This window comes from Zootoca vivipara, chromosome 4 (genome assembly GCF_963506605.1).
Source record: "Zootoca vivipara chromosome 4, rZooViv1.1, whole genome shotgun sequence".
NCBI lineage: Eukaryota > Metazoa > Chordata > Lepidosauria > Squamata > Lacertidae > Zootoca > Zootoca vivipara.
The window spans coordinates 87279546-87307050 of record NC_083279.1 but is presented as its reverse complement, the minus strand read 5'-3'; the positions used below and the strand labels follow the sequence as shown (position 1 = coordinate 87307050).

General features: G+C 43.9%; 2 protein-coding genes and 7 non-coding genes across 12 annotated transcripts; 1 reads left to right on the top strand and 8 right to left on the bottom strand.

Annotated features, from left to right (window-relative positions):
- Positions 1 to 645: 645 nt before the first annotated feature.
- Positions 646 to 16250, bottom strand: TAF1D (TATA-box binding protein associated factor, RNA polymerase I subunit D). Of its 3 annotated transcripts, none has more exons than XM_035115931.2 (13): positions 16197 to 16250; positions 12876 to 13285; positions 12000 to 12175; positions 11175 to 11232; positions 8897 to 8958; positions 7217 to 7380; positions 5552 to 5597; positions 4938 to 5040; positions 4143 to 4176; positions 3509 to 3576; positions 2058 to 2111; positions 1191 to 1260; positions 646 to 794 (listed from the first exon to the last, which is right to left on the bottom strand). In XM_035115931.2, the coding sequence occupies exons 2-6, from the start codon at positions 13245 to 13247 to the stop codon at positions 7365 to 7367; spliced, it is 684 nt and encodes a 227-aa protein (XP_034971822.1). In that variant the 5' UTR covers positions 13248 to 13285; positions 16197 to 16250; the 3' UTR covers positions 646 to 794; positions 1191 to 1260; positions 2058 to 2111; positions 3509 to 3576; positions 4143 to 4176; positions 4938 to 5040; positions 5552 to 5597; positions 7217 to 7364. The 3 variants fall into 3 exon arrangements, with proteins under 3 accessions (XP_034971822.1, XP_034971823.1, XP_060129863.1); XM_035115932.2 differs by lacking the exon at positions 16197 to 16250 and adding an exon at positions 13395 to 16190 and having other exon boundaries at positions 647 to 794; XM_060273880.1 differs by lacking the exons at positions 646 to 794; positions 1191 to 1260; positions 2058 to 2111; ... (3 more) ...; positions 5552 to 5597; positions 16197 to 16250 and adding an exon at positions 13395 to 16190 and having other exon boundaries at positions 5881 to 7380.
- Positions 1395 to 1515, bottom strand: LOC118085823 (small nucleolar RNA SNORA32). Its single transcript, XR_004692698.1, has one exon. It is a non-coding gene; the product is annotated as a small nucleolar RNA SNORA32 (small nucleolar RNA).
- LOC118085825 (small nucleolar RNA SNORA18) lies at positions 2178 to 2308 on the bottom strand. Its single transcript, XR_004692700.1, has one exon. It is a non-coding gene; the product is annotated as a small nucleolar RNA SNORA18 (small nucleolar RNA).
- LOC118085818 (small nucleolar RNA Z40) lies at positions 3850 to 3924 on the bottom strand. Its single transcript, XR_004692694.1, has one exon. It is a non-coding gene; the product is annotated as a small nucleolar RNA Z40 (small nucleolar RNA).
- Positions 4743 to 4876, bottom strand: LOC118085821 (small nucleolar RNA SNORA1). The gene has a single exon (XR_004692696.1). It is a non-coding gene; the product is annotated as a small nucleolar RNA SNORA1 (small nucleolar RNA).
- Positions 5330 to 5468, bottom strand: LOC118085819 (small nucleolar RNA SNORA8). Its single transcript, XR_004692695.1, has one exon. It is a non-coding gene; the product is annotated as a small nucleolar RNA SNORA8 (small nucleolar RNA).
- On the bottom strand, positions 6082 to 6207 carry LOC118085829 (small nucleolar RNA SNORA40). The gene has a single exon (XR_004692703.1). It is a non-coding gene; the product is annotated as a small nucleolar RNA SNORA40 (small nucleolar RNA).
- LOC118085832 (small nucleolar RNA SNORD5) lies at positions 7717 to 7792 on the bottom strand. Its single transcript, XR_004692706.1, has one exon. It is a non-coding gene; the product is annotated as a small nucleolar RNA SNORD5 (small nucleolar RNA).
- A 175-nt stretch (positions 16251 to 16425) lies between the features above and the next one.
- Positions 16426 to 24980, top strand: C4H11orf54 (chromosome 4 C11orf54 homolog). 2 transcript variants are annotated; one of them, XM_035116293.2, is made up of 9 exons: positions 16426 to 16508; positions 17771 to 17865; positions 18322 to 18420; positions 19700 to 19773; positions 21548 to 21649; positions 22711 to 22887; positions 23358 to 23507; positions 24182 to 24298; positions 24595 to 24980. In XM_035116293.2, exons 2-9 carry the CDS (start codon positions 17808 to 17810, stop codon positions 24766 to 24768), a joined length of 951 nt encoding a protein of 316 aa, XP_034972184.1. In that variant the 5' UTR covers positions 16426 to 16508; positions 17771 to 17807; the 3' UTR covers positions 24769 to 24980. The 2 variants fall into 2 exon arrangements, with proteins under 2 accessions (XP_034972184.1, XP_034972185.1); XM_035116294.2 differs by lacking the exon at positions 16426 to 16508 and adding an exon at positions 16564 to 17656.
- Positions 24981 to 27505: the final 2525 nt, after the last annotated feature.

Genomic DNA, 27505 nt, shown 5'->3' with positions numbered 1-27505 from the left:
TTGGGTTTTAAGCAATGCATTCACTCTTCTCTTGAAGAGTCGTATTAAGAGCCATAGCATGTTAAGTGTACTTAGTGGGGCTTAACACGTATTGACTCAAAGTACGTCATTACCCTCAGCAGCTTCTGCTCTTTCCCAGGGGCCCACTGCCAGCTGGGCTAACTACAGACATGGCTTGTTTGGCAGGGTGCTTGATACGCTAGACCAAGGGTGGCCAACTCCCAAGTGAATGCGATCAACTCACAGAGTTAAAAACTGGTGGATTCAGGTCAAATTTGCCGAGCTCTGTCTTAGGGAGGAGGAAAGCCCAGGTTTTTTTTGGGGGGGGGGTTGCAGGGAGAAAATGTTGAGCTTTTTCTAGGCGAGCCAAAGTTGTTGAGCTTCTTTGGGGGGAGGCAGTGATCAACCAGTGATCTACCACAGATGTCCAGTGATCTACTGGTGGATCACGATCTACCTGTTGGACGTGCCTGTGCTAGACCATCAGTCTCCCCCTTCTTGGTATAGCTGCAGCAAAGGGAAGGGAGGTTAGGTGGGGGAAGGTGGAGTGGTCAAATGGGTTGTATAGTGTGAGAAAAGTCCAGCATTTGTAAGGTAAAGGGAGCAGGAACAAACTCAAATAAGCACAAGCTTCATTGATACAGAAAACCAACACACCATTCCAGCAAAGACTTTATTGAGCAGACATTTTACAATTAGAATTCCATTAAGAGTTTCACTTTTGCAGCTTTAAGCTGTCTGACAAAAGAGCACCCCGGCCTGTTCTTCAATTTTCTATCCAGCTGTTAAGGTACCTAAACGTGTAGAAAAATAGGAAATACATTATAAAATCAGCGTAGTTTCATTCCCATCCAACCACCCCATAGTTAATACTGGAGGGGTACTTCCTCCAATTTCAGTGATTTAAGAGTTCATCCCAAGCGGACGTTTTATGCGAAGGCCCATTTGAGGAGGCTAAAATTCAACCAATGCCACCTGCAAATTCCCCTGCAAAGCAGCCGTCTAAAGTGGATCCAAGCACATGTCTCCTCTGGGATAGACCACAGAGCACATACAAAGTACCCTTGACATCCTATACAAAGGATTTCCATATTAGGTCATTGCGTTAAGAGCTGTTTGTTCAACAGCATACAGCCCTCTTTTGAAGTGACCTTGCAACAAGCAGTTCAAACAGCACCTATAATATTTACCTTTAGCACCAGACAGCATATTTGCCTAAATTGCTGATTCCTTTTCAGGCTTGTAGATTGTCTAGTAGCACTGGAAAACAAACGTTAGCAAAAGATTAGGATTAAGTAGCTCTAGGAAACCCAGCTTTCTTACAGGCCTCTATGGGAGCTCTTTGAATTGCAGCAGGGGTTCAAACTATTGGCCACATGCTCCTAGCTTTTGTCAGATGTTTCCAACAGATTTGATGCTACCATAGCAACAATATAAAAATCTGGAGGAGTTACTTTATGGTCACGTCCACAGCATACCAGAAATGATATTTCCTAGCAGCCTTGGTAGAGACCAGGTAACGGCACCCCAAGTTTTTAAAAATTGTGTTAAAATTGCAAAACCACACGTTTCAAAGTATCACAAGTCATGTGAGATGTCCAAGACTAAAAATAAGCATTACCTACGGTTCCCAATAGCCTTGTATACAGGCAACTCCCTGTTTGCACAGGAATTGTACCGTGTTTCTCATAAGACACGTCTTTTATTTTTCCCTCAAAAAAAAAAAACACTACGGCTTATTTTCAAGGGATGTCTTATTTTTTTCCTCGTCCTCCTGCCGCGGCCGGCATTGCTGCTGCGCCTATCACTATGTCTTATTTTCGGGGTATGGCTTATATTCCTTGAATGCTTAAAAATCCTGCTATGGCTTATTTTATGGGTATGTCTTAAAATATGAGAAACAGGGTATTTTGGGTCATTGTGCATGTTAGTGCTACCTGGATATTATATTTAATATGAAGAAACAGGAGATTGGTTGTCTGTTACCGCGCCTAGCATTTTGTTTAATAAAGCTTGGTTACAAATACAATATAGCAAATATTTAAGAGCAACATTACCTTTTCAAGCAGATTTTTCCTAGCTGCATCCCAGCCTTTCAATCAAGTCCATGCCTGTAGACAGACAACATTTCTTAATGCTCAATTTCACACAGTGAGAGCTGCAAGTACCCAACAATTTGCTGTCTTGCAGTTTTATCCCACTAACCTAACATACAGTTTAGTGGGTAAAGCGAAACCGCAAATTTCCTCTGTGAGGTATTTCCAACGATAGGAACCTACGGCAAGGTGACATCGGGATAGACCTCAACATTGTTTTATTTTGTTTTTATATATGTTTAAAGCTGCTCAGAGTCGCTGGGGCAACCCAGTCAGATGGACAGGGTACAAATAAATAATTACTATTAGGCATCCATTTATTTCCCCCCCACAAATTTTCTTCCCAGAACTTTTGTGTTTTAGTTACCGTATATGCCGGCGTATAAGGCGACTGGGCGTATAAGACGACCCCTTACTTTTCAAGTTAAAATATAGAATTTGGGATGTACTCCAGCCCTTTTTTTGGCGGGGAGGGGAGGCTGTCTTCTCCAGCACTCAAGTCTGCAGCCGGGGAAATGGTGGTTTGTTTGTTTAGTTATTGAGAGGGGAAAAGAAGCCAGAGAGGAGCAGAGACATCAAGCAAAAGGGGGAAAGAAACCATAGAGGACAGAGATAAGAGAGGCAGAGAAATCGAGCAAAAGGGGGAAAGAAACCATAGAGAGGACAGAGATAGAGAGGCAGAGACATCGGAGGCTCACACAGCCAGCGAAAGACGCTGAGCAGCAGTGAAAGAGAGGCAGAGACATCGAGCAAAAGGGGGAAAGAAACCATAGAGGAGATAGAGAGGCAGAGACATCGGAGGCTCACACAGCCAGCGAAAGACGCTGAGCAGAGCAGTGAAAGAGAGAGCGGAGGGAGAGAGAGAGAGAGAGAGAGACGGAGAGATCCCTTTGCTTTGCGCTGACAAAAAGGGAAGAGGCAGCAGCTTGACACCAATGAAATACACAACTGTATCTCTGCGCTGATCCAGGTCGCAAAGCCATGAGGGAGCCATTCTCCCTGGCGGGGAGCAGCCCCCTCCCGAGCGCGCTTCTTTGCGTTCATATGGTCACTGCATACAGTGGGGATGCGGCCGTTTTTGAGCTCCCCCCCACCGTATGCGGTGACCGCAGATTCTTGTACCCGGCATATAAGACGGCCCCCCAACGTTTGAATGTGAATTTTACCTTTTTACTGTAGGCTCCTTTCTACATCCCTATCCTCTATCCAGGCAAGCAAGCATATCAAGAGTTCAAGGGCACACTCCAGCCAGCCAGAAACACTCAGGGGATCGCAAAGAAAGGGCTAGTGAAGTGTACAGTCTAGGAAGAATCTCAAGGGCCAAAGACCTGTACTTGTCCCTTGGCCTCATGGTTTTCCATCCCTTCCCCAGGCCTTAAGGTTAAATGTTAAGCTAAAATAAGGTCACATACCTCAACTTCCTTCTGTTCCAAACTAGAGCAGCCTTATGCCATTTGGATTTTCTACCTGAAAGAGCCAGCTGCCAGTTTGCAGCCAAAAGAGAGCACATGTCAAACAAAAGCTGTTAGGGTATCCCAACGGTGCTTCAGCAGAATCTGCTTCCTGGAGATTCCTAATGCTTCATACAGTTTGCAAATGAGGGCTTTGCCTTGCTTCCAGGCAAGAACTGAATGAACACAGACATTCATTCGTCCCACTTGTCATCTGGCTTTCAAAGTTCCAGGAAGTCTCCTTTCCAAAGAATACAACAGCCAGCAACCTACGTACTTAATTTGGACTAGCTGTTCCTATTGTTTGTTCAGAATGGCTGTTTATCATTCACTCTTTTCAGAGCAGTTGAACATCTTGCCAATCATCATTAACAATTCTTTACCATAGCTTCTACTATGAAAAATATGATCACTTTGACACATAGTGCCTTTAAAGTACAGTCTCTTCCAAAGACATGGAATGGAACATACTTGCATAATTCCCTTTATATAGTGAAGTAGGTTAGGCCAACAGCAACCAATAATTAGAACATTATCAAGCTGAAATATATCTCCACTAAGCAATGTTTATGTTTCAGGCGTAATAGTTTCTTACCAATTTAGGCGATGTGTGTTCATCATCTGGATTCCTTTAAAAAAAAGGGATTTTTAAAAAATCAGCATAGAACTTCATTTACGGGCCAATATATTGCCATGAAAGTTTAACACTTCAAGCATGTATCCTGGCTGTAAACAAGGTAGATCACCACCCAGTACAATATGAACCGCATTTATAGGGAGCCGGTGAGTATACTGCCCTGCTTGGGACAAAATGACTTTTTTTTCCCCTCCTCTGAATTCTGTGAACGTGGCCTGCTAATATTGGAATGGATTTTGTCACCAAAACAAGCCTATTTATTTTTTATTTCCATTCAGCAGAGGTGGGCAATCTTACTGTGAATGGCTACGTTCCTTCAGGATTTGTCACTCACTGCTGTTAGTAGGCAGAGTCTAAAGGTCAGAGACAAATGGACAAAACCACCGCAGGTTTCTCTTTCTGACAACCCTTCTCTCTCACTTCCTCCACATCCAGCAGCCTGTTGGGGAGGAGCGAGAATACTATTCCTGGCTGAACTGATTGCATGAAGAGGGCCACATGAAAACAGGCCAAGGGCCAAGATTGCCCACCCACAATTTAGCAGAGATGTGAGAGTAAGCTTATTACAGGTCTCATTGTCACCAATGCAATTGGTCTTACAAGGATGGAAGCATAACCTGTGTTTTCTGTAGCCTTGTTGCTTACTTAAGGCACAATAAAGTATGCCTACATTTTGTATATCCAACAAGGCAGAACATGTTAAATTGGCAAATACCAACCCCCAGCACCCCATTTAAATGAAAGACACATTACCTTTAGCACAAAGCTGTTGCTTTGATGGATAGACATCACATCTCAATTGGACCATTTCATGATGGTTCAGGAATGAAAACATTTTCCAGTGTTTTTCCATGCACTAAATGGTACAAAATTATACTGAATCAAAACCTAGCTTGTACAGTCAACATAAAGTTATTAAGTGATCATAATCACATTTCTATGGACACATTTAGGATAACCAAATCCATAATGCCCCCCAAGACAGCTCCAAAAGTATGCAGATTCGTGCTTTCAGCCATCAGTCCCTGTCAAGTATTTTGGCAACATATTCCAAAAGCAAAAATTCCTTTTGTATGTGCTCATAGGAGAACTTTGAACTAGAATCAAATAACTCTGCACTATAAATCCTTCAAATAACAGATGTAATTTGTTTCAACAAAAATACCAGGTTTAGCAAGCACAGTAGCTTGAGAACCAACGATGCCATATGCTGAATTATTATTGCACTGCTTTTTGAACATGCCATCAGGAATAGACTGCTGGATGCAGATACCATACAGTGCAGTTATTGATTTATTCCTCTACCCCCTGATGTATTCCAAACTGGTACACAGCACAATGCAGAACATGAATGGATCTTAACATACCTCTTTTGCAAGCCAGGATTTTCCCCAACCATCACTGTCCAGAACACTGAAAACAATAATTGGGAATACAGTCTTAGAAATAGATTTATTTCACAAACTTTCTTACTAATATTCAAAATAGTGACCAAACACAATAATTTAACTACTACAGAAACTGGTTGACAAGATACAGGTAGGTAGCCATGTTGGTCTGACGCAGTCAAAACAAAATAAAAAATTCCTTCCAGTAGCACCTTAGAGACCAACTAAGTTTGTCATACGTATGAGCTTTCGTGTGCATGCACACGAAAGTATCTAAAGAAGTGTGCATGCACACGAAAGCTCATACCTATGACAAACTTAGTTGGTCTCCAAGGTGCTACTGGAAGGAATTTTTTATTATGTTTTTGTTGACAAGAAAGCATAAAAATTACCACCCCACTGTATCCTCTAATTGCCTGTGGCCTCTGGCGATAAAGAGCTTTTATGGGATATCAGAAAAACTCAAGTTGTCCGATACAAATAGTACAGTATTCCTGGGACTAACAAGTCATGTTCCTTCCTATTAGTAACACAGCCAATACAGATCAGCTGTGGGTTGCAAAAAAGGATTTATTCTTAGCACTTGACTCCATGGTTTTTTGTCTATGAGAGTAGCCAAAACCTGAAGCTGTGCTGAAAAGCAAAGTGCTCAAGGTAGAAAAAAACATTGCATAAATGTCTTAACTTATTATTACCTACTTGAAATTTTCAGGTTGCTCTAGGTCAGGCATCCCCAAACTTTGGCCCTCCAGATGTTTTGGACTACAATTCCCAGTGGTCCTGTTAGCTAGGGATCATGGGAGTTGTAAGCCAAAACATCTGGAGGGCCGCAGTTTGGGGATGCCTGCTCTAGGTCATCCCCAATTCAGACAAACATCCCGATTCCTTTTCAAACACACATTTCTCCAAACACAAACCTACGATCAGCCAAACCAGCATCCCTCCCACCCCCTTTCCAGTTGGGATGAAGGTCAAGTGAAAAAGCAAGGTATTTTATTTCATTTTTTCAAAATATTTTTTTTTCATTTTATAAAAAGCAACAATACAAAAACACAAACATATAAAACACAAATGTTTTATGGCATTTTATGGTGAAACTGCTTCTGAAACATTGTACCACACTACACGTTGCTTCCAGTAGCCTTTTCACAAGTTTACAGTTCATGTCAGCAGCAGGGTCCCATTCCTAGTGTCAAGAAAGCATGTGAATGAAGCTTTTAAGAAACAGGCCCACATAAATCTTAAAAATGTGGACATTTAACGGAACATAGTAAATATGTTACTAAGGAACACACCAATGGCACAGCCGCCTCCTTTAGCAAATACAGGGATCACATTTAAAATTTCTTGCCAAGGCATAATTTTTGGATAGTTCTTTAGATGTACCAACTATGGCTGGTGTATTTGTGCCAGCTAATGAGTTCAGTGTTGTACTTTCCTATAGCTCTTGCCACTCTTTTATTGGTTTAGGTATGAATGTGATGCAGGAATCATTGAATGGGATATCTGGCCAAACTGCCAACTTGTTTTGCCATCCTGGTAGCCAATTTGCTGCCTCCACTCTCCAACATCTACAGGAAGCTAGGAAAGTGATGCTTTAAGAAACTCCAACTAAGGAAAAGACCGCTGGAGGAAAAAGGATACCTGGTTAAGCAGAACAAATCCAAGGCTAGCTGCAAACTATAGGAACCAGTGTGGATGAAGTCATCGTCCTTGCTGCCATCTGCTGTCACAGACAAATGCTGCTTCCATATGTTCTCAGAGCCATTGCTTATCATGGCTGTTAGTAGCTTCAGTTGCTGGTAGTGCTGGAAGAACATGTCAAACATACATCAACTTTTAGCTTTGGCTGCACTCTCTTCAACTGCCTCATAAATAGTTCGTTGATCTATCTAGTGCCATCTGCACTGACTAGCAGTGGTTCTTCAGCCTTTCAGACTGAATTTGAGATCTTTGGCATCAGTGTTACAGGCATTCCTCAAATGCCTTTCTGATGCTGTGTGCTGATTTTATTATCAAATTTTGTTCAGGTAGCCTTTTTCTGAAGCTTTTACTAAAAGCTTCTCCCCCCGCCCCCAGATGTACATGCAACTCCAGTTGTATGCTTAAGGCATACCCAAAGCAACACTCATTCTGCACTCAGTTCTGGTCAGTGTGTTAGGATTTAGTTCATTTCTGAATCACTCAGCAGTTGAACTGGAAAACAGTCATCACATGAACTATTGTGCAGAATGTCTCTAGACCCACTTATGAACGCCACTTTATTGATTACTCAGTCAAGTCCTTGGTTAATATACACACGGTTTGAACACCAACATCCAACCGCCCTCTTTCTCCATTTCATTCCTATTTAGACCACACACACCCAAAAATCTGGTTCTTCTGTTCTATCTTGAATTGCTGCTGTCCTCCTTAATATCTACACCTTATTGCAGCAAAGTCAAAGTCAAATTAAATATTCCCATGTTCTCCCCCTTCCTATGCCTCATTTTCCGCCTTCCTCCATTCCCTTGTCTGTTTTAGATTGTATGTTCCCGGGGGCAGGGCTCTGTCATACCTGTTCTTTGTGAAGTGCCATCTACATGTAAATGGTAATATATTAATAAAATAATAGTACTAATAAAATACCAATAATAGTACAACCACACCAAAAATTTAGATCCTACTACCTCATGTCAGAGCACTCATTTCAGGTCATTACAAAGAAGACTGCTGGCAATTTGTCAACTCCCCTTGACAGATTCCTTGCCCACCTTTTCAGCAAGGCAGCTTGCAACTGTAAAAGCTATCAGTAAGATCAGCAAGAAAAACCCTACTGGAATCAAGTCAACAAGGGGATGAACAGTAGTGCTGCTCAAACACCTGCCTCAAAAGCATTTGTTAGAGAGTCCCTTAGCTAAAGGAGCATATGACCACAGCCAATAGCCTGCCTAGAACTCCATCACTACCTTCCTACTCTAGTGTAAAGCAGGAAAATCTCACAACTTAAATCTAGGCAAAAGAGGCACCAGTCTTGTGTGCACACACACTCCTCCTTATTGCAGCAGCAAGATCAGAAGCTCCAGCTTCAAATTGTAATTTATTTAAACTTTGGTTAGTGAGAACAAGCCCAAGTCTTGTATTTTAATATTTTGTTGGAAGCCGCCCTGAGTGGCTGGGGAAACCCAGCCAGATGGGTGGGGTATAAATACAGTAATAAATTATTATTATAAGTCTGAAGCAATGTTATTTTAACATTTTAATTTAAAGGCATCCACTACTCAAGCTTCATGCTCATTTCCCTCCTTACTTTCTTTGCTACATTCTGTAAATAGGCCCACTTACTTTGACTTCCTCTTGCGTGTCTTCTTTGGAATTTTACTACTTAGTATGAAACAGCTCGTTTCCTATGGCAAAGAAACAGAAAAGGTCAATGTAACACACAAACATGTGAATATAGAGATCAAATCAACCAAATATACAGAAGTTTCTCGTTAGAACGCCAATTCCTGACACACATAATTATAGAACCAACATACATCCTAGGTGCATGGGGTTTTATTCAAATGAGTCCTGTTCAGAGCAGGCCTACTGAAATAAATTTGAGTTAAGTGTCCATTAACTTCAATGGGTCTATACTGAGTAGGACTAGTGTAGAGTAACACCCATGTTTTTTAAATTAAAAAAATGGCTACCATTGGAGCATGACATAAAACAGCTGCCACATGCAAGAGCTGAAGACAACCATAAAATAGTAGGTGCATGCCCTCCCACAGCAAACATGGGGAAAAGATGGGCGGGGGGATCACTCACAACTTGCTTACAAAATGCTGCTCTCTGCGCCTCTCTGTTCAGAAGACAGGAGGGTGAATGTCCAGTCCTGGTCCTGGCACCCTATTAAATGCGGGCATGTTTAAAGAGCATGTGCCCATCATAGGAGAGGCCAAGAATAGAATAGAAATACTTTATGGTCACTGTACCACTTGTTTACAGTGAGATTAAACAACCCCCCCAAAAAATCTCTCAGTCCTTGTTACACTGTGTGCTGTCGTATGACCACCAACCCCGAACATCAGCTGACGGTGCCAACAAGTCTGTAAGACATTTCCAATTCCAACACCTTTATTGGCCTATATATAGCAATAAAATCATATAAACCATCTATACAAAATAGATTCTGAAACATACAATGAAAAGGGGAGAGGAAAGGGATGAGTCCTTGGCGGTCACTATTGTGTAGGCGTGCCATTTTAAAGGGGAGACTTTTAAAAGACACTATACAAAGTATGGGTTCCAGCTCCCACAGATGCTATGTTGCCAGATAAGCTATAGAAATAAGGCAGGTTGGGGAAAGGGTTTCATCACGCAGCACCGCTAAAGTCAAAGATCAGGATGTCCTGATGAGAAGTATTGTTGCTGCATGCAAGAGTATAGTACAGCCTTCAAAATGATTGGTCTGAAACCTCATTGAATTGTTCTCAAATTAAGTACAGTAGTACCTCGGGTTACGAACATGATCCGTTCCGGATCGCGGTTCGTAACCCGAAAAGGCCGCAAACCGAGCACCATTTCTGCGCATGCGCAAAGCGTGTGCGCCGCTTCTGCGCATGCGCGGGATGCGCGCGCCGCCGAAAACACTTCCGGGTTTGCGGAGTTTGTAACCCGAACTGTTCGCAACCCGAGCGGGTCGTAAACCGAGGTACGACTGTACAGTGGAACCTCGGTTTATGAACACCTCGGACCCATCTGGAACAATTAATTCACTTTCCATTGCTTTCAATGGGAAAGTTCACTTCAGTTTATGAACAGACTTCCGGAACCAATTACACCCATGCTTCGGGTTAAGTACACTTCAGGTTGAGTACTCCGCGGACCAGTCTGGAACGGATTAATCCACTTTCCATTACTTTCAATGGGAAAGTTTGCTTCATTTTGTGAACGCTTCAGTTTATGAACAGACTTCCGGAACCAATTGTGGTCATAAACCGAGGTACCACTGTAGTGTGAGAAATGCAGCTTATGGATTTTGCAGATCATCACAAGTTAAAGCAGAGGTTTTCAACCTTTTTGAGTCAACTCTCTTGACCAACTACTTTTGTTTCTGCGGCACCCCTGTGGGGCGCAGTTCTGTCACCCCTTGCCCACAGAGCTGGCAGCCTCTCGCCCTTTCTCACACATCCTCCCTTGCAGAGTGTGCCCTTAGCCTCTTCAACTCTTGGCAGTTCTCTGGGCAGCTGTTGCTGCCGCCCCTGGTCTCTGAGCTGCACCCCATGCCCCAAAGAGATGTGCCTCCCCCCCAGGGGCCTAGGACTTGTCTGTCCACTCCCAACAGCAAGGGCTGGGCTGACTGGCTGGCCTCCCTCACCCACTTGCTTCCTTACTCCAAGACCACCTCAGCTCCTGGCAACCAGCACCCCGACCAGCCCGAGGCAGCATTTGCTTGGGGAGCTTGTAGCCAAGGCTGCTGCAACCAACAGCTGTGAAAGCCCTTGGGAGGCAAAGACAGGGAAAGGGCATCAGAAGAGGGAGGGAAGGAAAGAGGGATGGAGGCACCCCAGGGAGCCCACTGATTGAAAACCACTGAGTTGAAGTGATTGACTTAGGTAAGTCAGCAAAGACTTACCACTATCTTGGCACCCATTTCTTCTTTATCTGCAGAGCTCTCAGTTTGGTCATCTCCACTGAAATACAGCAATTGCCCAGTTATCTGTTTGTAAGTTGTATATGAGAATAGTAGAAACATCAAATAATTCATATAGCGCTTTCTAGCTTTCAAAGTGCTTCCTGTGCATTTCCTACTTATAATTCTTACAACTCCCCTATAGAGTGCAGGATGTCCGTATTATCCTCCCTGCTGTAAATGGGGAGCCCAAGGCAAAGAGAGATGTGGTTCAGCCCAGAGACCCCAATTCGTAATTCTCTTTGCCACTGCACAATGTCCACTCAAGTTTCTTATTGGCCCAATTGCCACCTAATCCTAGTTGGGTCTACAGACTCTTAACTGAAACCTTTTCATTTCAGGGCTGCATCTTGTAGTAACTCTGAACAAGAAGGGTTTTAGTTCTTGTCCACTGAGAAACTCAAGAACTAAGGTGTGTTCCTGAAAAATCTGCAAGAATACATTAGTTAAATAGGAAGCACATTACAACATTGCGAACCTGATGTTTCTGAAAGTGTGCCACATGTCACACATTCTCAAGCAATCTACAGGTTTTTATCAGTTTCTCTCAAAGTATAATTTCAGAGTGTGTCTAGGAGGAGGAGTATACTTGTCTATTGTATAATCGAAGTGCTGTGATCAATCAACTATTGATACAAGCAAGGGTTGAAGAAGATGGCTTAGCATGAAGCAGATCAGCAGATTCCCATTTTCAACTCTTCCCTTGCATTTAAGTTTCTACTGAGTGCAGATGTGATACAGAGCTTAAGAAAACATAATTATACATACTTTGTCTCCTCAATGGGAGAAAGGAGTTCATCCTCATCCACATATTTGTGCTTTCTTGACTCCAGACTTTCATTTTCTAGATCATCCACAGCATTCAACTGTGTCAAAGATTTTTTCAGGGACTTCTCGATTTTCAGCATTTCAACGCACCTGAAGAATCCATTTAAAGCCGCTTGCTGGGGGAGAAGAAATTTGATCTGCTATGAACATAAACCAGGGCAAAAGATTCTGAAAGCCCACAAATTTGATTTGTTATGCAGTGTACCAATAAGGCTTTATTTCAACCACCAAACACTGTTTCCCAATCAAGTTTGTTACTCAGGAAGCAAATTATTAACACTATGCAGTACAAAAGACCAGAGCATTATTGTATATATACCATAGTTGCTTTCTCTAAATCAGTGTTTCCCAACGTTCCCAGAATTCATTTTCCAAATAAACAGTTACCTTTAAAAAAAGAAATCAACTGCAAATAGCTAATTGTGGTGACTGAAAAATGCTGCTGACAAAATTAGATCCAAACATTAATAAACTGACAGCAGCGTACTAGGTTCATCCTTCTTGTTAGGATTATTTTAAAGGTTCATAATTTTTATTTCATTTCTGTGTATAATGTGTATGCTACTCTGGTTGATTTTAATATTTTTATAATTTCAAGCTTCAAGGTATGCTATTTTACAACATGATCTTTCTTTAGTATGTTGTAGGTAGAAATATATGTACATTTAAAAAAATGCAGATTTGTCACTGAATCTTTGTCTGCTCACTTAAAGGTGGTAAATTTCCAGGGGTGTGCAGAATATATTTTTTTTCTGAAAAGGGCACGGTAGGTGAAATAAGTTTGGGAACCTCTGCTCTGATTTAACTGCTACTTACCTCATACAGAGACACCACTCTAATGGGAATGCGTTTCACTCCATACAGTCTCTCCACAAAAGGAAAACTAACAACTTTCTCAGTAAGTTCCTTTTTCCCTTTCTTTCCTGGTACTCTTTCTTTCCTGGGTCTCCTCTCGCATGTTTCCCGCTCCTTGCATTTTGCACTTTTCCTCCTTGCAACTTTCTTCTTCTTAGTGCTTGGTCTCCACTTTGTATTCAGATGCTGCTTCCTTGAGTAGTAGTCAAAGAGGGCTTTGATGTCAAGTTTAGGTTTAGGCAACTTAGGCTTTGGAGAGCCATTCTGTGTTTCATTGCCAGATGGACTCTCGGGAGATTGGCCAACAAGACTTGCTGGCAGCATAGCTTTCATTTTCTTTGAGGGCTTCAGGGAATGCAAACCAGTTAGTCCTGTTGAAACAATGAAAGAAAATGATTGCACTTTGATGGCATTTTAATTAATCCATTTAGATCAGAGCATACCAGTCTAATACAGAAAATTTCAGCAGTGCCCCCTCACCTCCAGAGCCTGTGGGGTTGTGTTTTCTAGAAGTACTTAGGAAAGGTTGCAGCCTTCGTTTTCAATAAGCCTACAGGGACAAGGTAAAAAAGGTAAAGGGACCCCTGACCATTAGGTCCAGTCGTGACAGACTCTGGGGTTGCGCGCTCATCTCACATTATTGGCCGAGGGAGCCGGCGTGCAGCTTCCAGGTCATGTGGCCAGCATGACAAAGCCGCTTCTGGCAAACCAGAGCAGCACATGGAAACGCCGTTTATCTTCCCGCTGTAGTGGTTCCTATTTATCTACTTGCATTTTGACGTGCTTTCGAACTGCTAGGTTGGCAGGAGCTGGGAGCAAGCAACGGGAGCTCACCCCGTCACAGGGATTCGAACCGCCGACCTTCTGATCAGCAAGCCCTGGGCTCAGTGGTTTAACCACAGCGCCACCTGACAAGGTAGAGTCTTCCTAAACTGTTTCTTGTACAGTTTTAGTCTATTCCCATTTTTTGTCAACTTTACATACTGCTGAGCCTTTAATTATTTTACCATTTTACTGACTGTTGCAGATCTTGTCACCAACAGTCATACTGCAGACCTACTGGGCAAAAAGGCAAGTTGAGTACCAGTATATGGGTGCTAAGGAGAAAGCCTTTCCAGCTAGGAAAGTTCATCATGGGGTCTCACTAAAAAAAGAATGTAGATGGAAATGCATTAATTTAAGTAGCAAAGCCATTATACAGATGGAGGGGAAATTGATTAAAGCTGAAGGACCGTGAATCGGTTTTATCTTTCTCAGCCTGTGTCTGAAATACAGAAACCATTTAATCAGACGCTAACCTTAATTACAATCTTCATTGTAGGCCTCATTTTTGATATATTGACATACAAAAAAAGGATAAAATAACCATGATTCAGAAATTTGGGTGCTCATCAGAACAAACTCCAATTGAGCATGCTGGAATCTGTATCAAGTCTTGGGAAGCATGACTGCTGGTGGTCGTCAGCTCAACAATTCGAGTTTTTGCCTTCAGCAATATCAGCTAAATTCTATTTCTAGTTTGTACTAGGAGTCAGGTAGACAAACGCAGATCAACTATTTGCTAAATTATTAAGGCAACTTTAGGACTTCAGGCCTTAAAACAAAATCTGGTTATATTTTCAAAGAAACCTCATGCGGCGGAATAGTGCCTGATGATTCCAGTTCATCATGGGATGATTCCCAGTATTGGCAGGTGTTCCTTGGGAGGCAGAGCTTGATGGGATTCTAAATGGCAGTTGAGAGTTGGCAGTTGTGGGGAGTAGAGTGTTAGAGAGGGATGCAGGAGCTGTATTAACAAGTTTGTGTTATATGAAAAGATGATGAACTAAGAGTTTAAACAAATGAAACCATAAAGAAATATACATGTTTTCCAGTTAAATAAAGCTTTCATCTATGTTGTGTCAAATTGGATGTTCCTCCTTATTCCAGCAAAGTATCTAAACTCAAAAGGGTGGTGACTGAAGAGGGGAGATAAAACTGAGCCCGAGGAGCAGGTGGATAGTTTGCATCTCAAAGTCACGCACAGAGGCGGCAAGTGGAGGGAAAAGAGTGCCTTGCAGGGGCTAAACCTGAGTTGAGAGGGAAACCTTACTGAGGGCACAAGATTGTTCCTGTAATACGGTATTTGCCTGGAGTTAAGGATACGGAGCCACGTTATTTGGAAAGGTGGAACTGTACTCTATGTACTAGCAAACCCATATAAAAACAGGGAATTTATTTGGGAGAAAGAAGGAATAGTGGGTTGTTTGAACAATAACTGAATTCCTTCAAGCACACTGCTAGTAATAGAGGAGGGAGGATCGTCACACCTCACACTATCCATTTGCCCTTTACAGTAAAGACATTTTTTAAATCTAGACTTATTCATCTTTGCACCCAAGCAACAGTTACTGAAAAGGTGCTACTTTACTATTATGTATAATCACAGAGGTTCTTAGCATGCTCTGAGGACCAAATAAATCCACCCATAACATCCAGTGGGATTTTCACAAATTAAATCTGCAGAGCATCCTCCATAAAATGATAGTAAAACATGTTCACTATCTGCTTGTTTTTAATAGATAATTTAATTCCAATAATATTTTCATCCGCCCCCCCCCTTTGCAGCCATTCCTATTTTATTTTTAAGCTGCCTCAATTGCACGTCAAGCACTTATATATTATAAATACATAATATAGCACTTCTTAATCCCATATTTACCAAGGCATTGTGTTATGAGATGGGCCAGCTCAATCCAGTGAGTTTTATTAAATCAGCCTGGTGCCGCAGCTAGGTCAGCCCTTTGCATTCAAATCCCCAGCCACACCTTATGGTTCACCCCCATGATTTTGGGCCTGTTACTTATCTCTCCACCTAACACACCTCGCAGGATTGTTGTGAACATGAAATAAGAAATGTAATAATTTATCATTTATACCCCGTCAAGCTACTCTACGATCACCACCTTGCGGCCTTTAGGAGAAAACGCAGGATTTAACAGTAAACACGGAGCGCCTCCCAAACCCTTTTTATTTATGTGCTATTTATGTTCTCGAGCATTAACCCGCCCTCGGCTCCCCGGTCTATCAACTAGGACTAGTCCAGACCCATCCTTAATCGTTAAAGGCGACGAAACAGCGGCCGGAGGGGTGGGAATCAGGGCTTTAACCTCTTATAGTTCCCACTCACCCCACAATATCCTACCCACATCCTACATTAGGCGCCCCTAAACCTTTTCTCAACAGCCCTATCTCTCCACAGGCCACCATCCGAGCCGATGCCGACCGATTGCCGCAACCTACCTCCTCCATCCTGCCGGTTCAAGAAGGCCGCACAACTGCCGCCGGGCCGCTTAAATACTCTGGGGGGGGAACTTTCCCCAGATCCCGCGAGAGTTTGATTTCGGCGCCGATGGGAGGAAGGGACCGGATGCGGTAGAAGGAGCAGCCTCGGGTCGCCATCTTGAGAGCGGCGACGGGCAGAAATGGGCGTGGCCGGGTGCGGCGCTCCAGCTGCGAGGTGATTGGGCGGTGGGCAGGTGACGCTACCCTACGAAAGAGGCAGTCAAAGAAAGGAACTTGAGACAGGAGCAGGGAGGTGAAGTTTGCATTCCCGTAAGTTAAAGCAGCCATGGGGCGGGGTGGGTGTGTATGCCAAGAATTGTTTGCATGGGTTGGGGGGATGCTTTGGGTGAATGCTGAAAGGCAATGTGTGTTTTGCTCAGAAGTACTAAGTTCATTGAGACTGCATGAGGAATTGGGCGTGGGCTTGTAATGCGAGGCTACAAACCCAGGCTCTTTGCTACCGTAACTATTGTTAGCATTGCTATTTATTAAACTTTTTGCCCAGCCAAGGTGCCTAGAGCGAGTTGCAGCCATGTAGACATGCAACATGGAACTGGGCTTAAGCAATTTGTTAATTGTTAATTTGGACTAGATGCCCCTTAGGATCCCTTCCAACTCTACAACGTTGTGGTTAACGTTGAAATCCCATTCACCCTTACCTGAGAGCAAACTCTGTTGAAAACAACGAGGGTTACTTCTGTGTAGACCTATGCAGGTTTGCACTGAGAAAGTCTTAAACTCAGAGGGACCAGGAGTTCTGAGCAAGCCTTAAGGTTGCAGTGCCGTGTTGCCTTGTTAATGGATAAGTGCAAACACACAATGTAAAACAACATAAGGCAGTTGTTGGGTGAGTGGCAGGGGCATCCAGGTGGGGATGTTGTCCCCTCCATCCCATGAACCACAATCCCTAGATTAGTCCTACGTTAATTGTGCTAATTTGTAGAATCTGAGACAAGACAAAATGTCTAGATGCTATCCTCCTCATTTTTGTGTGTCAGAAATTAGCCTACTGCCCCTATCCTTCCAGTGTGAGGCTAAGGCTGCAATCCTAATCCCATTTAGCTGGAAGTAAATCCCATTGAGTTTAATAGGCTATACTTCTGAGCAAAGCCGCAAATGGGAGAACATGATAGTGGTTTGTATAAATTAGCTGTTGGAAGAGGATGGTAATTTAGGTGCGAAATAAAAACCCAGCAATGTGTTGTCCTTTTTATTTGGTGTATGATTAATGGAGCAATGTCAGGCTGCTGAGTTTCGCAACCCTCTTAGTCAGAGAGAATGGAAAAACAGACATGTTGAAAGCTTGGGAAATGTGCAGCCATGAAAACAGGCTATTGGCACAGCTAGGTTTCTAGTTACTCAGGATGCAGCCTCACATAACATGATTGTTGCCTGCATCCCAAATAGTAACTGAAAAGGTATATTGTAAAAAGCCTGTGCAAACACGCATAGCTTGTATTTAATCACTAAACTTATGTGTTCATTAACAGACCGTGTAACCTGTTCTGGGGTGTACTCTGATCTCTCCACAGCTTAGCTGTTCAGTTTGCTTCACGAAATAAGAAAAAGATGGCCAATGTTGAGATGTTTGCTTTTCACGTACCTAGCCTGGAAGAACTTGTTGGAGGTGAGTAGATATGGCTCTTTGATGTTACAAAAATGTTGTGACGTACGAAATGGGAGGGGAAACCTCTGGAGTCTCCAGTGGAAGCGAGTTCCATGGTTTAACGATAAGCTGCATGAAGTGGTTTCTTTTCTCTGTCCTGCCTCTTCCAACATGCAGCTTCTTGGGGTGTCCAAGAGTTCTAGGGAGGGAGAAGAACTTTTATTTATCCACTAGTCCCATATCTATGCCTAATGAGAAGAGGCAAAAGCTAAGCTCTTTCCTACACTACTATTGCACCGCTCAGAAGGCGTTTGAATGCAGGGTGCACATTTTAATGCAATATCCTTGCCTTGCTGAGTTGGTGCTTTTGCACTTTGTCGTCTTGCTGAGTTGGTGCTTTTTGTTTTGTTTCATTGCAGAAAGCTTGTCCTAAGTATTTCTAAAGACAACAGTAATAATGCGCTCTTTACCTTTTAGTTTTGCAAAATGGACTGAAAGAAAACTTTGCAGATGTTCAGGTTTCTGTAGTGGACTGCCCTGATCTGACTAAAGAACCCTTCACATTTCCTGTTAAAGGTAATTAGTGAAATCTATGAAATGTCTATTTCACAGGAGACTTCTGTTCAAGGTGCCAGCCAGCCACGTCCTTTTCCAGGATACTCCATTGCGTTCCTCTTCTTCCCCTGCTCCCACTTGTGTCCCCTTACCCTCCTCAAAAAGTTAATCCTCATAGTTTTGCGCATACCTAGTCCCCCTCATGGGCGTAGCCAGGATTTATGTTGTGGGGACAGTACCTCAGTTAAGTAATTTTATTGTTTTCCTTGATCAAGGGAGGGCACCCATCGTCACCACTGGGATGTTTTTGAGTGTCCACACTTTTCTTGGGGGGGGGGGGTTCTTTTTTAAAAAGAAATAACTTCCAAAACCCTCCAGGATTCCTCTGAACCTGCTGATACCGTACTTCCAGGGATAGGGAACCTCAACCCCACCCAAAAAAAGTACTGGTCTACAACTCCCATAATTCCTGACCTTTGGGTGTTCTTGCTAGGGCTGATGGGAGTTGTAGTGTAACAACACCTTGAGAGCCGCAAGCTCCGCACTGACCTACATAATGACTCTCACAACCTGAAATGGGGGCGGTGGGGCTGTTGATATAACATAGGCAGGTCCTATGCTGCAAACCAGTCAAAAGTTCGAGATTCCTTTGGTTACCATTGTCTCAAAGTTGGGAGAAGATGGAGCCCTTAATGGCTATGCTTGAAGAAGAAAGCCTCTGCATTTTATACTAGTGATGTGTTTTCTCTACTAAACTAGGTCCAGCAGTTGCTGGCCAAATAATAATAATAATAATAAAATTTATTTGTATCCCGGCCAAAGCTGGGCTCAGAGTGGCTAACATCATATAAATAAGACAATATGCACAATACAATATACAATATGCAAATGAAATAACATTCAACATTCATTAAAATAATATAGAATAATATTAAATATCAGCACTTCAGAATTAAACAGAATTCCACTCCTAACAGTTACAATGAGTAATTTCTAAACTCCAATCAATAAAACACAGCAAACCACAGTATACAACCTAATACAATACAAAACGAGAAGCAGAGGCAGGAGGGAGGGAGGGGCAAGGCAGATAGAAAGAGGCCTTGCCTGAGAGTCTCTCCCTGGCAAGCAGAGCATAGAGGCAGCAACCTTCCCTATTATTTGCCCACCACTGGCTAGTGCAGATTCATAATGGCGCTAAATTGCTGATGGGGAGCATATTGCCCTCCAGATGTTCCTGGACTCCCCACCATTGGCCATAGTTTTCTGAAGAAACTAAACTCTTTTGGTCGCCTTACAGGCATTTGCGGCAAGCCTAGAATCGCCGACGTGGGCGGCGTCCCATACCTTTTGCCTCTTGTACAAAAAGAGAAGGTGAGTTGTTACTACCTGTGGCCACATAGTAGATCTGCCGGCAAACATGGGCTTGTATCTAATGTGAGTTGTACTCAAAGTTAGATCCGTTGAAATCCATGGATAATGACTAACTTAGGTCGATTAATTTCAGTGCGTGGCATCCCAACAAAGCAGACTTAAGCTGAGCAATGGAACCTCACCTTCCTCTCCTCTCCCTGTGTGCTTCCCATGCCCCCAGATCTGTTCTGGGGGTTCCCTGAACTCTCCAGAGCAGGGGTCGGCAAGGTTTACCTCGCCTGGTCACTCCTGCGGAGATCGCATCTGTGCAGGCGCAATTTTCAGTGCCACGGAAGCAAGTTCCTGCTCCGCGTTGTAATTATTTAGCGCAGCGCGTGGGGACTCGCCGAGCAGGCAGCTCGGTTTAGGGGCGGCTCGTGGGCCGCTTAAATGAGCCCTGCGATCCGCTGCTCCAGAGCATACAGGTGAAACTCGGGAAAATTAGAATATCGTCGAAAAGTGCATTTATTTCAGTAATGCAACTTAAAAGGTGAAACCAATATATGAGATAGATGCATGACATGCAAAGCAAGATATGTCAAGCCTTTATTTGTTGTAATTGTAATTATTTGTCGTTAGGCTGGCCAATTATAAATGGCATGTAGTTAATGAAGGTTGGCGGTTTGAATCCCCGCGACGGGGTGAGCTCCCGTTGCTCGGTCCCAGCTCCTGCCAAGTTAGCAGTTCGAAAGCACGTCAAAGTGCAAGTAGATAAATAGGTACCGCTACAGCGGGAAGGTAAACGGATTTCCGTGTGCTGCTCTGGTTCGCCAGAAGCGGCTTTGTCATGCTCAGCCAATAAAGCGAGATGAGAGCCGCAACCCAAGAGTTGGTCACGACTGGACCTAATGGTCAGGGGTCCCCTTTACCTTTATCTTTTAATAGTGATGTTTATTTTTGTATTATTGTGACTATTTGTTTTATTACTGTGGAATTTCCAAAAGAAAGCATTTGTAAAAATAAAAATAAAAAATAATAAGTTGCATTACTGAAATAAATGCACTTTTGGGCGATATTCTAATTTTCTGAATTTCACCTGTATTTGGGAAGTGGGAGGGAGCATGGAGAGAGAGGGCAGGGCAGGGCAGGTAAGTTCCATTGGGAAAGGGGAAATGCTTGGGCTGGTGGATCTACTCTTACCTTCCAAGTCCCGGACTGCAGAATCCGGGACCGGCAGCCGTGTGACACCGGAAGTTGCGTCGACGTAACTTCCGGTGTCGCTTTGCCCTTCTATGGGCACCAAAAATGGCCGCCGGCGGCTTCTAAAGTCACTTGTACGCATGTCAGGAAGTGCGTCGATGCAACTTCCGGTGTCGCTCCGCCCATCTATGGGCACCAAAAATGGCCGACGATGACACCGGAAGTCGTGTCTATGCACTTCCGGACAAGCGTAGATGCGACTTTTGAAGCCGGCGGCGGCCATTTTTTGTGCCCATAGAAGGGCTAATCGGAAAGAAAAAAAATGGCCGCTGGCAGGAGAAAATAACGGAGAAAAACGGGAGACGAAGTGATACGGGGGACCACCGGGAAAAGGTAAGTAAAATCGGGGGTTTCCCGGAGAAAACGGGGTACTTGGCAGCTATGGATCTACTTCGTTAGATATGTCCAAGTGGGCTTACTCTTGAGTTGGTCCTTCTGTTATGCACCTTCAAAGCATGTCCCGGGCATAGCATGAAGATTTTACAATGGAGAACAGCAATTCTAGTGGAAAACCCAACACACCTTTCTTGTTTAGGTTTATGACCTGAACACAATTGCAAAGGAAATGCAGCTACCAGGAGCTTTCTTTCTTGGAGCCGGAGCGGCTTCCTCCAGGGTTGTCGGAGTCAATGCTGAGGTAGGTAAATATTAGCTCTTAACATGCATGCCAGACTCGATCAAGAGAGCTAGTGTAATGATTGAGAGGGCTCATCTGGAGCAGCCTGGGTTTAGGCTCCTGCTCAGGTGACCTTGGGTCAAGGCCAGGCTGCAGGTGACATTAAAAACGTGCCCTCCTATATTTCTTTAAACGAGCCGTATGTCGGCTGCTTAATAAAAGATAAACAAATCTCTAAGCAGCTTATGTGGAATTCTTTAAAATGCCTTGTAAACCGCTGAGAGACTACTGCGGTAAAGCGGTACATAAATTGTTTAAATAAAACCAACAAGCTTTAAAAGCAAATAGGCACAAATAGAGTAGGGTGGTCATATTTTTCAGTTTTGCCCAAAGTTTTTGAGCTATTTTTAAGGGAAATGACTAAAACACCACTGCCAACATGGGCTGCCATACGCCTGGATTTTCCCTGAATAATTTCCGCCCAGACACTACTCCCGACTGCAGTATTCTGTGTATGTCCGGGAAATTCTGGGCAAATGGCAACCATAAAATGGAGGGCACATGGTAAGCTTCCAAGGGTCTTATCCCCGACCTAGAAGTTAAGCCCCTTTGGGTACTTGCGCCATGTAAGTTGGTACAGCATTTCAACATAGAATGCTCAAAATCCAGTGGTAAACACCAAATCCTCTTGCTACATAGAGCTTCTTTCAGAAGAAAGGTTCCCTTCATTAACCGGACTCAAATCCTGGTTGCACACTACTTAATTTCAGTGGCACCTAGGCTGAAATCCCTATACCTGCTTATCAGCAGGTCAGCCCCACCTACCCACCTACCCTGAACTTGACATGACTTATTTCTGATTAGACACATATAGGACTGCACGGTTCAGGACCTCTGCCTTCCTCTGAACAGTACATTCTACATTTAAAGAGACCTTAACCTGGAGTGTCAGTGGGTGGTTCTTTTTATTGATTGTGATGCCCAATAAACAGAGCAGATCCATTTAGGAAAGTTAATTCTCTCTCTCTCTCTCTCTCTCTCTCTCTCTCTCTCTCTCTCTCTCTCTCTCTCTCTCTCTCTAGCTTATCCCTATCGTTCAAGCTAAAAACGAGGAAAAGCCAGCTATCAATCAGAGTTACTTGGCCAAGATTAACTCAGAAGATGGCGGGTGCTTGCTGGAACAGTACAGCTCCAAATATAAGGATTGTGAATTTGGGCTGTTGGCCAACTTGTATGCCAGCGAAGGTCTTCCTGGCAAGGTATGGTCTCATTGACTTTAATGCATACAGTCTTTGCATGTAGTTGAAGGTGGAGAGCACTTGCCTACGGTAGCGTGCTGGTTGTCCCAGATCCAATCCCCAACATCTCCAGGTACAGCTAGGAAAGACCCTACCTGAAACTCTGGAGAAGCCTGGTTTGTGGTGAATAGCCTCCACCATAAATTCATTTGAGTTGTGTTAAAGGAAACTCTTCTCTCTGAGGTTTCAGGCGAATGATAGCACTGCCCTGACAGAATTGCTGTGGGGGAGGTAGTGACAGCACTTGCTGTTTAGGAAAGAAGCCTTACGTAGCTATGAAGCCTTCTCACAATATTACTGAGAGCTATGCTGTATATTAAAATAAGCTGTGCTGCTTTTTTCAAAACAGGAATCGAAAGTTGCATAATCAACATTTTCGTGCCGATTAGTGCCCATAATATAAACACAGTTTCTCTCCTTTTTTTTTAAAGGTCATTGAAGTGAAAGCAAATCGGAGAACTGGGGAGGAGAATTTCATATCCTGCATGAGGAAAGCCTTAGAAAAATATTACGGTGACAAACCAGTTGGCATGGGAGGTACATTCGTTATCCAGAAAGGAAAAGCAAAAATTCATATTATGGTAAGTAATAAATAATGGTTCTCTTCCCTTGTACAACTGCCATGATAAACAAGGTCTAGGTTTTTGCATAGGAGGAAAAAATGCATGTAGAAAATACTCTAAATTGCAAACTTGTGTTTGCTGTATGCAATTTGAACTTACAGCCGCTTGGTGAGTGTCTCAGGCGGCCAAACAAACCACAGTTAAGGAAGGGTGTTGGAGTCGCATGTTGAAATGGATCAAGGTTTGAAAGCCAACAACAAACCATGGCTTCAGACTGTGGTTTGTTGGCAATAAGCAACCCATAGTTCCTATGCAGGGTGGTCCTGTGTCCTACATTATAGCCCCCTATTTTCAAAGAGGTGTAAAAAGATAGTCGTCTTTTAAAAGTTGTCTTCTATTTGAAGGACTGTCCAGTTTAAGTCTGGTTTAAAGTGTTGTTGTTTTTATAAAAAAAACCTGTCTGGGGATTATTATTAGTAGTAGTAGTAGTAGTAGTATTAGGAGAGAGAGCAGGGGTCTTGAAGTTGCTCATCAATCGTTTGCACCTGGAAAGAGAGGTAGGCCGGCTGGTCCCGTTCTTCCCCACTGTGCTGAGATGTAGGATATTTTTCTGATGGACATTACCAGGCTAACCTTTGCTCCGACATTCCCAACTTTTCCTTTCCTCAAATATAGTTGTGTTTTTCCTATAGCCCTCAGATTTTTCTGCCTGTCCTTTGAAAACCGATGAGGAAGTGAACAACTGGCTCAAGTTTTATGAAATGAAGGCTCCGCTAGTTTGCCAACCCGTTTTGGTTTCCCATGATCCAGTAAGTCACTTTATTGGTATTCGGCGTGGGTTCTCTTGGGGGGGGGAGAGAAATGTTGGCTTGTCTAACTACGTAGACATTACTGGTGGTCAGAACCAACCCCAGTGGGGGAGCATTCCAGCATATCGCTTTCTGTCTGCAATCTAAACTTGTTAGAGTGCAGCGATCGGCAGTGCTTCGTCTGTTTTCTGATTCTCTCTTCATAAATTCATTATAAGGAAGCATACAACGGAGGGCTGGGCCTGCGGCATGGCCTTGTCCCTGAGCTTGATTTTACTTCTTCCTGTATTCCCCAGGGCTTTGACCTGCGCCTCGAGCACACGCACTGCTTCAGCCACCACGGCGAGGGAGGCCACTACCACCAGGACACGACCCCGGAGACCATCGAGTACCTGGGGTATTTTGAACCTGCCGAGTTTCTCTTCCGAATTGACAAGCCCAAAGAGACGCACATGGTTGGCCGGGATTAAAGCGAGGCGGGGTCAGGTTGCAGCGGGAAGCCAGCTCAGCCAAGGAACAGAAAGTCTGGCCAATTGGTAGAAATCTGCCTTTAAACCGGAATGAAATGTCGGTCACAAGATGGACTCCAATAACCACAGGAAGATAGCACTTATTTTGCTTGTTATTTGGGCAGGGGCATATAATTAATGGGTGATTGGAAATACAGCTGAATTTAATCTGATGACAAGGAACACCTGGAGTCAATTACTTAAATTGCGGGGAGGGTTGTCTCTACCAGCTGTTTTCTCAACTTCCTACTTTCATTAATAACATTTTTTACAAACAGGCCACTGAGTGGAAGGTGAGGAGCTTTTGTTGTTGTTGTTTATTAAGTCCAGCTGCCACATACACATATAAAACATATATTGCCATTTTGTCCATGCCTGAAACACCCGAGAGGGTGGAGGGGAGAGAGATCGGGGGGGGGGTTGTTTTCTGTAAGCCCTTCTCTGTTTTGGAGCCTGTCTGCCTCCTGCCCCAAGCCGCTTCAGGAAGGAGAGGGTGATAGCTTCTCTTGGAGCAAGCAGCACCTCCCAATGGACCAGTCTGGGCCTGAGGCTGCCGGTTGCCAAACCTCCCTTGCTTTAACACCAACAAATTCGAAAGTGCAAGGTTCCCTCATGATAGTCTCAGCCATATCCCTCAGTAACTCATCCCACGCCTACAAATTTGCTGCATAGGAATGATGTGACCATCCCCAAACAGGATTTGGATGCAGCAGAGAGAATACATGGATACACACCACTTTATTATTATTATTTGGGCAAGTCTCCAGCTTACAGCATAATCCTAACCGTCTACTTAAGCCCTCTTGAATTCAGTGGGGTTTACGCTACAAGTGATCGCCAAAGAAGAAAGAAGAAAAAGACATGGGACTCGTGTTGCTGCGTTAGCAAGGGAGCCAGAAGTTGTACTGGAGCACTGAATTTATCCTGTTTTCCTCCTGGCTTTAGGTTGCAACAAAACCACACGTCAATTGCCCATTTCACCCAAGGGTGCTTCATTTGGGTGTGGCGCTTTTTCTTAGCACTTCTTGTCCCAGGTGAAACATCTTAAAATTGCACTTGAATCTATTATTATTTTATCCCTTTTCTTCCAGGCAGGATAGGCAAACTCCCCCCCCCCCCCAAATGCACATAAACTAAAAAGCTGGTTGGAAAGTGGCAGTTCTGAGTCATCTGCTGCACTCGGTTTGTTTAGACAATTTTCTCCTTGCAATTAGTGCAGCTTTATGACCGTAAAAGTTCTTGTTCGGTGTAGGATCCTCTGCTGTGCTAGTACAGTAACCCCCGATGGCACCTCAAAGACTGAAGCAAGTTATTTTTATGTTAGTTAAAGTGGAGTGGCTAAGCTTTTTTACTCCCTAGGTAGGAGCTGATTAGCAGTGCAAAGTGTGGCTACCCCACACACGTTTGCAGGGCACACAGAACCCCCCCCCATGCAAAACAGCTGTTTCTGCTTATCAAATAATAATAATAAATTATTATTTATACCCCGCCCATCTGGCTGGGTTTCCCCAGCCACTCTGGGCGGCTTCCAACAGAAGTATTAAAATACAACAATCTATTAAATATTAAAAGCTTCCCTAAACAGGGCTGCCTTCAGATGTCCTCTAAAAGTCAGGTAGTTGTTTTTCTCTTTGACATCTGGTGGGAGGGTGTTGCACAGGGCGGGAGCCACTACTGAGAAGGCCCTCTGCCTGGTTCCCTGTAACTTGGCTTCTCGCAATGAGGGAACCGCCAGAAGGCCCTCGGCACTGGACCTCAGTGTCTGGGCAGAACGATGGGGGTGGAGACGCTCCTTCAGGTATACTGGATCAATTTAATGGGGAGCCTTTTTTGCTCCTTTTTGCCAACAAGGGGAAATTTGCTTGGGGGGGGGGACCTGACTCAGCCCCCTGGGCTTGGTAGTAACTACATCTGACTGAAAGGAACTTTGGATTGGAGTTTTACAGGACCAACCCCCACCCCCACCCCAAATGCACAAGGCTTGTAACATACAGCTACAATCTTACAAATGCTTGTCTCGGAGCATCTTCTTTGGAATTCGGTGCGGGACTTGCTCTAGAATAAACCTTGGTGGTATTGCACTGCACACCTACTTCAAAGTCTCTGCGGAGTCTTGTGGAGCTTGGAGTAGGGATGGGTGGACCTGCGGCCCTCCAGGTGTCTTTGGACTCCACTCCCATCAGCACCAGCAAGTGCAGACAGATGATCATCAGGTGATAGGAGCTGAAGCCCAACACCAACAAGGCGGGCAGCTTCCCCATTCCTGACCTGGAGAGTGGAAAACCCAGCAAGTATAATTTTCCGTGCAGAGCAAACGTGCAAATAAATAAAAGATGCATGTAAAAGCATGCTGCTCATAAATAACTGCCGCCACACGCTTTAGTTCAGCTTTCCCCAACCCGGTGCCCTCCAGTTGCTAAAAAAACTACAACTCCCAATGAGCCGCGCTGATGGGAGTTGTAGTCTGAAATATCCAGCGGGCGGCAGGTTGGGGAAGGCTGATTTCGCGGTCCTGCCCCCCCCCCCGCCGCCTCCGTTCTATCCCCGCCCCTTGCAAATCCCGAGCTCTTCCGGGAACAACCTCCGGGGGCCACTAGGGGGAGCCTGAACTCCTTTTTTTCTCCCCTTGCTTTAGCCGAGTCCCTCCGCAGGCACCGTAGTCCGTAACACGCATGCTCGGCAAGGCCAGCCGGGATTT